The sequence below is a fragment of the Phragmites australis genome, chromosome 7 (genome assembly GCF_958298935.1).
Source record: "Phragmites australis chromosome 7, lpPhrAust1.1, whole genome shotgun sequence".
Lineage (NCBI taxonomy): Eukaryota > Viridiplantae > Streptophyta > Magnoliopsida > Poales > Poaceae > Phragmites > Phragmites australis.
The window spans coordinates 16,439,920-16,450,828 of NC_084927.1; the positions used below are offsets into that span (position 1 = coordinate 16,439,920).

At 36.8% G+C, this 10,909-nt stretch overlaps 1 protein-coding gene across 1 annotated transcript; it reads left to right on the forward strand.

Moving 5' to 3' along the window:
* Window positions 1–7,845: 7,845 nt before the first annotated feature.
* Window positions 7,846–10,708, forward strand: LOC133925422 (two-component response regulator ORR29-like). The gene is made up of 7 exons (XM_062371356.1): window positions 7,846–7,870; window positions 8,318–8,473; window positions 8,641–8,802; window positions 9,572–9,736; window positions 9,839–9,915; window positions 10,070–10,225; window positions 10,337–10,708. Exons 1-7 carry the CDS (start codon window positions 7,846–7,848, stop codon window positions 10,706–10,708), a joined length of 1,113 nt encoding a protein of 370 aa, XP_062227340.1.
* Window positions 10,709–10,909: the final 201 nt, after the last annotated feature.

Below are 10,909 nucleotides of genomic sequence, written 5' to 3' on the forward strand. Positions count from 1 at the left end.
AATTTGGGATGAGTATGATGAGTGAACTAACGTACTTTTTGGGTCTTCACGTCAAACAAAACAAATAAGGTACTTTTGTTCATTAAGGTAAATATACACGAGACATGCTACAACGTTTTGAGATGGAAAACAGCAAGCTGATCATGACACCTATTGGAGCAACAATAATGCTTCATCCTGATGAAGATGGTGAGCCAGTTGATCATAAAGAATATAGAAGCATGATTGGATCAATTTTGTATCTCACCACTTCAAAGTCATACATACAATTTGTTGTTGTTCATGATTTCAAGCTTCATCACATGATTCACATCGATAAGCTGTCAAATGGATTCTCAAGTATCTTCATGGCACTCAAGATTTTGGCATTTGGCTTTCTACTTCTTCATCTATTAGCTTAAGATCTTTTCTAATGCTGATTTTTTAGATTGTAGAATTGATAGAAAAAGTACATCTGGTATATGTTATTTCTTGAGTAATTCTCTTGTTGCATGGTCATCTAGGAAACCATCTTCTATTGTACAATGTACTATTGAATCTGAATATGTAGCTGTTGCTAGTTATTGTTCACAAACTCTTTGGATAATTGCTACACTTAAAGATTACAGGGTTAATTTAGAGAGTATTCGGCTTTTCTGTGATAACATTAGTGCTATAAGTATTGCTAAATACCCTGTGCAACATTCTCAGACTAAACACATTGACATCAGATTTTATTTTCTTAGAGACAATATGGAAAAACGGAACAATGAACTTCTCCGTGTGGATACTGAACACCAATTAGCCATATTTCACAAAACCTTTGGATTCTTCTCGTTTTACTTTTCTTCGCGGAGAACTTGGTGTTATTCATCCTATGGAATTGTTTTGAAGAGGATTTTTTAAGTCTTGGAGTTTTTCAGAGTTTAAAAATGAGAAAACAATGAAATATAATGACCATCATATCTAATACATATGTGCCTTCTGAAGCCAATGCTTATGCTACATGGAAGTTTTTGCACTTTCACATCTATACGTGTAACCGTGTAGTTTTGTTATGACTTTTTAATCGGAATGAAAACTCGAATTAAATCTTATCATGATTAAACTTTCTTGACTACTTTGATCTCTCTAAAAAGTTATAAATATGAAAGTATCAAAGTTATGTGCTAAAGTGCTGAGTAATAGTTGATAGGTAAAAGATTAAGGAAATATGCATTGCCACACTTCTTTTTGAGACTGCTTATCATTGCAGTTTGATATGAACTTGGAAAAAATCGTGTATGATCGTAATCATTGTCTTAAGCTTTTGATTGTCTTTGACATAGACTTAGCATGGTTGGATAGAATAAGGTTGTTGGTGTATATAATTTTTTACAAATGAATTTTATCTTATATGCTTTTACACAATCTATCAGTTTTACAAGCACAATCAAGTGTTAAAGGTTCAATTTTTTTTGGGATTAAAGTAGTTGATATTGGGAGATCATGCCTTGAAAATAAATCATTAACTATACTTGATAAGTTGTGCTCGCACTATATTTTTACATATATAGACGGGTTGGTATAGATATTCTTGATAGTGTGGCTTGGTCGAGTATATGTTAGATATGTGGATGATCTACAATTCTTATTATGATAAAAACAATAAAATGATTTGATTCTCTCTTTTGAATTTTGATGAAATCATTGTCAAAAGGGGAGAAAGTTGCTCACTCCAAGAGAAATTTATTGTTTTTTCTCAAAGGGAGAGAGATTTTCTGTCATAAATTATTAGTTTTTGTTGATCTTTTGATTTCACTTTGCGTTTGATTTTAAAATTAAATCATGTCTGTTAAGAGGTTGCCAATGTTCACATGAGGGTTGCCCATGTTTTCATCAAGGGGGAAATTTTGAGATCATATGAAGAAAAAATGGTTTAAATAATGAAATTGGTACAGCAAAGTGATTTAGCATAATGACATTAGGATGATATTCATGAGTTGTTAAGATATTGCTTGGAAATGCTTGGATAGCATAGATGGCTTGATGCGCTATCAGAAGTTGGGTATGCTTATGCTAGCATGATGGTTTTGCATAGAGTTTGTATGGTGTTGCGTGAACTAATCTTGAGTCAAGTCGGGAAGAACTTGTGCTCGTACTCGTTTGATTCATGTGTAGGTGTTGCTCGATGACGAACATGGTCGATGATGGATCAACGAACTAAGTTCAAGGAGGAACTGAGGTCGTAGTGATCGAGAATATCATACGAGATATTCGGGCTAGAGAACAGTATACGTGAAGATAAGGTTGTAGGTATGCAACTAGGTGCATTGCAGGAAGTACTGACGTATATAATTAGAGTCAGCGTGCCACATGGCTGCCGCGTAAGCATCCCTGTTCGACGTGTTACACCACATCAGCGCTAGAAGCTGAGACAGCAAATTTAGTCAGGGGACGCCTTTTTCCTTTTTATTTATTCATGTTGCTAACGTTCTATATGTTATATATTATGCAATAATTAATTTTTTATATAAATAATTTTAAAAATAATAATAATTAGCCAAATAATTTTAATAATATTTTATAAGTTTATCTAATTATGTTTAATAGTTTCTTCACTACTTTAAAAACCGAAGTTGGTGGCGGTGATGGTCTCCGTCCCACCATCCCACAGTCCTCAAATTGGATTTTGCACGGACATCGTTCGTTTGCGACATCGCTGATAGAGCTAATCACTGACGGAGGAAAATTTCTTCTTTTTCCTCCGCTCCGGTACCCAGTCTTCCCCGTCTTCTCTCTCTCGCTCTCGACCACACCCAGATCAAGTTCGATCGGTGGAGGAGCAGAAGTCAGCTCTCTCAGTCTAGATTTGACCAGTCCACCTGAGCCATCTCCAGCGGGATTCCATGAAAGAAGCCCGATAACTCGAGCGACGAGGAACACGCAACCGCAAATACGATTTCAAATAGGGAGCAGAAGGGATCTTAATCGAAGGGGGAAACATGACATATGGCATCGGAGTAGCGGGGGGATTGGATTTTTGGTGGCTGGCAGCGAGATACGCCGTCGCCGTGGGCGGATTGAGCTGCGGCGGCGTGGGTTCAGTTCGGGAGGAACAGGATGACGGCAGATAGAAAGGAGACCGCACGGTATTTTTCTGATTTGTTTATTGAGTAGTGGGTCCTAAGCATATAGGAGTACTGGAGGAATTTTTTTTTTTTTTTTTTTTTTTTAGAGAATGGAGGAAAATATCTGGATGTAGCACATGAAAGGCCAATTAATTAATTAAGGGCATACTTGTGAGTAAATTATGAAATTAATAGCCTATTAATTTGTATCAAAGCTATACAGAAGCCTAAAGAGAAGTAATGAACTGCTATAAGATAAACATCTGTCCGTTATTTATCTGAGATTCAGAGCTGGTTTCCTTTAAACTCTGTTTTATGTTTCTGAATAATATATTTGTTTGCACGAAACAAGTGAAAATGACAGAATGAGTTACGAATGCTGAACATGCCTTTGCAACTAAGAATTGATTTTATTGTTTGGGATGTGCAGCATAAAATAGGTAGGATTTTTATTTGTGCTTAAAAAAAATAGATTTCAACATTTGGTACTAAGAATGATAAAAAAGAACGTTTTCGTATGCCTTCGTCGTGCGTCAATGCCACCAAATAAGCCTTCTTCGCTAGGGACGACCGAGGGTGATGTTGGGCTAAGATTTAGGGCATTTGAAACGTAGGATTGAAAAAATATAGGAATAAGAAAAACACAAGAATATGAGAGTGTGGTAAGTAAAAAACAGAGGAAAATTTCCAAAGTTGATGTTAGGATGAGCGCGGGAAAAACACAAGAATCTGCCTCGATCCTTACGCGACGAGAAGAGAAAAAGACCTCGGAATGGATTCTTTTTTCCTGTACTTTTCCTATGAAATCGAGCACAAAGGGAAATTTCCTGTGTTATTCCTTTACGTCCATTCCTGTGAACTAAATGGATGAACAGTAAGCGCAAAGAAAAATTTGCTATTCCAATGATTTTCTTATGTTTTTCCTACAAACCAAAGGGCCCTTAGGGTTCTGAAACGGTACAGTGTAGTAAAGTACGGGTGCCGAACAACCGAAGGTGAGGGAGACAAACACTTTTTCGATTGTCTTAACTTGCGAGTTGCTAATAATAACACATTTGCCTCCAACTTGTAATCCATGCATCTAAAAAAGTTATGCAATTTCATAGCAACGCACGGCCATACAAGCTAGTTATAATTGAAAGAAATGGTGGAAATTTTTTAAAAAATCATAGAAAATCCTAGAGAATAGTAGATGACTTTGGAAAATTTCTAGAAAGTTTCTAGCAATATAATTTTATCTATGGATAATCTTTTTGGTCCTGTTTAATATTTAGGAAGTTATAACTTAATAATCGTAGTTCTATTTTGACCTGTTCTTTTGCCGAATTGTCTAAAAAAGTATGATATGATGTGTGATGATGTTTCTCATGTGATATTTGTTCTTTCTGGATCTTGGTGTTTATATGTTGCCTTTTTTATATGTTTGTGAGTAGACTTCAATGTTTCGGAAGAGCTAGAAGGATTGAATGATCAAGAATTTGAAGACCACCTGAGTACACTAAAGGAAAGTTGTGTTCTTGAACGTATTTATCCCAGTTTTTAAAATATTTTATTTTACAAACATACATGCTAATACTTTCATTCAAAATCCCAAGAGTTAGATTTTACCTTAGTTTCTTATCATCCGTGTCACCAGGGTTATGATTTGGGTTATGAAAGGGTAGTTGATGCTTAGCTTTGATTTGGGATGGTGATCACGATAATTTCTCTATGAAATCTGATAATGATCTTATGGAACAATGATAAAATATTATGGTATAATTTTTGTGGCAACATGATATAGGGATTTGACCAAGTGGTTTGAGTAGACCGGTATAGATTGTATGGTTGGGTTATGGTAGCTTTGCTCAAATCTAAGGAATGGTTCGTGGAGCGATCATTCCGAGAGAACAGTATAACCATAAGCTTTGTTCAACATTGTGTAGACCATCCGGTTATGTGGAATAGAAGGGTGTACTTTCAGGGTGTTCCATTGGCATAAGAGGGAGTTTTCATTGTTGAGGTGTATTCACGCGATGGTGAAACCTTAGCAGGTATGCACGTGCTAATGGGCATTGCAAAGGCTTTGAAGTGGAATCCTAGTGCACACCTTGGAATGTCGACCAACGGATACTCAGCAAAATAGGATGAAACATCTTGTGGGTAAAATGTATAACCTCTATAAAGTAAAAATTGAATATTTAGCCATGCTCACAGTCATGAGAGACGACGAACCCTCACATGATTAGAATTTTATAGTATAGTTGGTTTGGTTAGCTATGGATGTGGGAACCATAGTTGAAGTGTCAGTCAATCACAATGGTGGGAATTTTGTTGAGGTGGTTAATAGTAAGTCAATCTTGGTGGTGGTAGCTATGGTTGAGATGTTGGGTTGGTCAACCTTGGTAGTGAGAGCTTTGGTTGAGGTAGTTAGTTGATGGTTAAGTTAAGATGGTTGGAATCTTGTGGTATTATCATTTATAATTATTTACTTAAGTATTACTATTTTTCTATTATTTTTACTTAAATATTATTTATGTAAAAGAGCCATATTGCCATGTCATTGTTAAGCCTTCATATGTTTGTTATTCCTTCACAACTTGCTAAGTATGATAAGTGTTCACTCTTGCTATCATCAAACACTCAGTTGAAGAAAGTATCAAGAAGTTCGTTGAGAATGAATCATTCTAAGATACATTCTACGTCGATCATGCATGTGGAGAAGTCGTAAATGATTAGAGTATGCATAGCTTCGCCATAGAATTCTATTTGATTCTTCGACCCTCGAATGTTACTTTTATAAGATAATTTATTCGATATAGATATTGTAATGATTATCATCAATAAACTCACTATATATTGAGATTTATTCTGAGCTCATCACTAGATGAGATTGTGTCTTGATAATGGGATGCATGCCTGGTTTTTTTTGCAAAAGGCTGGGAGGCATGCCAGGTTGTCCTGGCCCAAACTCCGTCCCTTCATACACACACAGGGGCATGATGGACAATTTCAAAGAAAAGTAATGGTCAAAACTAGTTGGGGCCGACCAGATGCTATTGCATAGAGGAGTAAGGCTTTGAGATAGGATCACATACACATGATAACCGACATCCGGGAACTTTGTTGTGGCAACTAAAATATTTTCCGGTCCTCTTTGTGTTATCTTCACCAAAATTTGCATTCCCAATAGCCACCCTTTATATAGCTTTTGGGGTTTGTGGCCGAACTATTAAACTATTTGTTCATTTTGCTACGAGACTTGGCCAGCCCACAGTACATTGATTGTATTGGCTATTAAACTATTAAACAATTGGTTGTATTTCAAAGGGAGTATTATTTTTCGGTTCACTTTTTGAATCAAGCATCCCAACTACACGAAGAAACACACAAAATTACATCATGTAAATCTTATAGATGCAACGTTTCTCTTGGAACTTCGGTTCTGTGCAACTGGCTACATATATGCTTTATTTTAAATTTTAAAGTAGAAAATAAGGATTATGTACTTCAGTTTTTTGACGAGGAAACTAACTAGGACCATGGAGAACCTTGCAAAACTAAAAAGGGAAAAAAACTGTCAGGGTATTTGGGCGGCGGTGACAACACGTGCATTGCACTGAACCACCATCGCCAAGTGGCACTGCAACGTGTTCAGAGGCCTGCAGCATGCGAGAACTGAAACCTGCAAGAGGGAGACGTGGTCAGAGGCCTGCAGCATGCGAGAACTGAAACCTGCAAGAGGGAGACGTGGTCAGAGGCCTGCAGCATGCGAGAACCGAAACCTGCAAGAGGGAGACGCGGTCAGAGGCCTGCACACGAGAACGGAAACTGTCCCATGAAACCCGGCAAGAGAGCCAGGCCTGAATGCGAGAACAAAAACTGTCCCATGAAACCCGGTGAGACTGGAGAGAGAGCCGTGTCCTTTTAGCCAGATCTCGGAGAGATGAGGACATGGATGTTCGGAGCGCGGCCCAGAAAATATTCATTGTACAACATCCGAACAGTTTTGCATGGAGCCTTTGCTTTTGTATGCGTGGCTCATTGATTATTTTAATCATGGCTCAAATATGTGGAATTTCCGAAAAAGACCTTGTTAGTCCTTCTATTTTTGTAAATACTCTTATTTGGAGCCCCAGTTGAATAGAAATTTGGTAGGTGCTCTTGACCTTAACACCAATACTCTGCATAGTGATTGGACTTGACTTCAAGGTATATAAACGTGGAGTGGAACATGTGCGTGTCAATATGTCATCTAAATGTGTGACTAGTATATTGTTATCTTTGAGTATATTGTCGTCTTTCGATCTGACCTCATGTCTACTCTAGTGTAATATATAACATGGATCGTGTTGTGATCACATTGGTAGCTTAATTACTATATGTTTGCCGATCTATATGCATCTCCATACTAAATAAATTAACCGTTGTGACTTATCGTATTGATAGACAGTGATATGGACTTTTGTTGGAAATCCAATATGTAAAGGGTCTTCTACGAATAGTAGAATATATTGAAACAGTTGGGTTCTCATGACATATTGATTTCAAGTACAAGTGCTTGCATAGACAATGTGTCAATTGCATGAACTTCTTGCTACCGTACACGCAGGATCTTGCTGCTCTATTAATAGGTATACTGATTGTTTCTGGTGCTTCCCACACAATAGGAACAATGAAATACATGGATACACAAAGAACAGAAGGACAAACTAGCCATAAGCTTAGTGTCATAATTGTTGATGAAAATCTATGCGATGCCGACACTACAAGATGCATGCTTGATAAACTTGACTTTCATGGTAAGTACCTTCAATAACTCTATGCAGCCCAGGGAAGGGAAACTTCATGCATATGTTTTATCTTTTCCGTGTTTTATGGATGAATGTTTCTCGAATTTGTTGACACTAGCTTTCCAGTAGTTAGCATATGTAGAAACTGTTCAAGAAGAATTTCTTGGAAACTTCATGCATATAATAGCTCATTTCCATGTTTTATGGATGAACGTTTCTTGAATTTGTTGACTCTAGCTTCCCAGTGGTTAGCATGTAGAAACTTCTCTTCTAAAAAGTTTCTTGGAAACATCATGCATATGATATCTCTTTTCCGTGTTTTATGGATGAACATTTCTCGAATTTGTTTACTCTAGCTTTCCAGTGGTTAGCATGTAGAAACTTTTCTTCTAAAAAGTTTCTTTTTCGCTGTTTATTGTTGAAAGAGGCACTAAATGTTTCTCATGTTTGTTCCAGTGATGGTGTATACGAGTCCCATAAAAGCACTCAAATTTCTTGAGGACCATGAAGATGAAGTTGATTTCCTCTTGGTGGAGGTGCAGATGAAAGAGATGCATGGGTTTCAGTTCCTTGACATTTCAAGAGATGTGCACAAAAAGCTTCAAGTCATAAGTAGGCAGTTTCTTTACAAACTTTAATAATTAACATTCATCCCTTAATTTTACTAATTTTTTAGAATCCATGCATGCATCCCTTAATTTGTTCCTATGAATAGCATGATAGAAGATATACTTCCTCAAATGATTATGGTAATAATTAACGTTCAATTTTATAATCAGTGATGTCTACGGAGACTACATTTCCAAAAATGCAGAGATGTATTGAGCTTGGCGCGCGCTTTTTGGTGAAGAAGCCTCTTGATACTAATACCATAAATAACTTATGGCAGCACCTCGACCTAAAATTTCCACGGATGGAAAAGATCAAGGATTTATTCAAAGGTTGTAGCTATTTTGGCAACTAATTAATATCTTTCTCTGGTTGATTGACAAACGCAGTCATACCTTTTTTGGATGTTTGGTGATCTTTATTTTGTAAGTTTAACTACTAAAAAATATAATCATATTTGTTGTAAAAGATACTTTTATTTGTCACAAACAAATGGTCAAAGTTACACTCTGGTGATCATATATTATTGTACTCCCTTCGTTTCTTTTTACAAGGCGCACACTCATTCCAAAATTCAAATTTTACGGTGATCATATTATTTACAAATGATTTTTGCAACAACATGTAGATTTTGTGATACAAAAATAGTACCATTGGACTTGTAACTCAAAATATTTTCCTTTGATTGTAATTTTATTGCTATGAATAATATACTACTTGCTTTAGTCACAAATACTTGACATTTTGGTCAAGGTCCGATAAAACTAGTTTTAAAACTGACTACATATAACTTTTGAAATATTTAGTTTAGAACATAAAAAAATGTGTAGATTTGTATTGAAAAATATTTTCAGAATCTCGTAAACTTATTAGATTTTATAAATATATTCTAACAGAGATAGAGGTTAAAGGTGCACATTGGAGACTGTACCATTTCCAAAATATCATGTATTTGTACCGAGGGAGTATAAGAGAAATTAACAGCTAGTGCAATTTTTACGGTGCCAAGTCAAAGCAGACCTTATATTTTGAAACAGAGGGAGTAAATGTTAATGGCCATATTTGACTTATTAATACTATGTTGCATGTGAATACATATAGGTATTGAAGAAGGAAAAGCGCATGATGTAAATTGCTCCAGTAAAGAAGAACTAGAAAAAATTGTGAACAAATGTGGAAAAGGTACTAAACAGAAGACAGTTCATCTCATGTGGACTCCATTTCTGCAGAGCAAGTTTCTACAAGCTCTTGAACTACTTGGGGAAGGTTTATATATTCTCTATTTGCAGCATGCCTCACAACAAAATTAACTGTTGGATTTCAGATAGATAGTGAATTATCTATGCATGCATGTCAATTTTATTTCAGACGCTACTCCTAAAAAGATAGAGATGATCATGAACGTAAACTCCATTGACCGCAAACAAATTTCCGCTCACCTGCAGGTATGTGCTGCAGAGTATTCTAGAGCATGGACAAAAGATTGTTTGTAGGAGTTTGTTATACATACGCAACACTTGAACTATATCGAGTCCATGAGTTGTTTTTGCCCTCCTTTAATGACTATTTTATTAATTTTACAACTAATGTGCCCCCCAGAAACATCGAAAGCGGATGGAGAAGGAACTACGTAATGCATTGGGTGCAAAGAAATGTAGCGAGGGTGGTGCCTCAAGTTCATCAGAACCTGCAGTAGTGAAGACTTGTGAAATAGGCCCTAACTGTAATCATAACATCCAGTCAGCAGATAGAAATGTGAGCTAATTAACAACGATAAAGATCGTATGCACCTAGAACGCTGTCTAATAAAGCTTCCATCATCGAAAAAAAAGGACATTGTCTAATACGCTGATTGTTTGCACGCAGGATGAAGAGAAGTCCCATGATCAGACGGAAACCTTGGCTGAAGAAATGCAAGGCAACAAGGTATATGTAGCAATGCAAAAAGCATTGCAGCTCGGGACCGTGTTTGACGAACTGCAGCTTTCCAATGATCCATCTGGTGATGAAGCAAAGAAAGGTGAAGAAGACATGATGGGAGACGGCGATGCTCGAGATGACGGTACGACATTTGAAGTTGGCGAAGCAAAAGTAGTCTCTAAAATCCAAGATTTCGACGATGCAAAAGAGGTCACCAACAGGGGTGATTCTGACACGGTTTCTGGTAGTGTTGATCAGGCAGGGGTTGTGAACCTTGTGAACTATTCAGACTCCGAGGATGACGAAGATAACGCATAGCTATGAAGTGCGCCAAACGGTGAGGCTGCAGTGAGCTGGGTTGGTGGAGTGCTTGTATACTGTCGACAGCAATAATAATATGCCATCCATGCATGGATATTTATATATGCATGATAGTGGCCGCATATTACTTTATGAATAAAACTAAATCTCATGGTCCTACTACTGCTGTTGGAATATGTGTCGAATATGTGTACATGA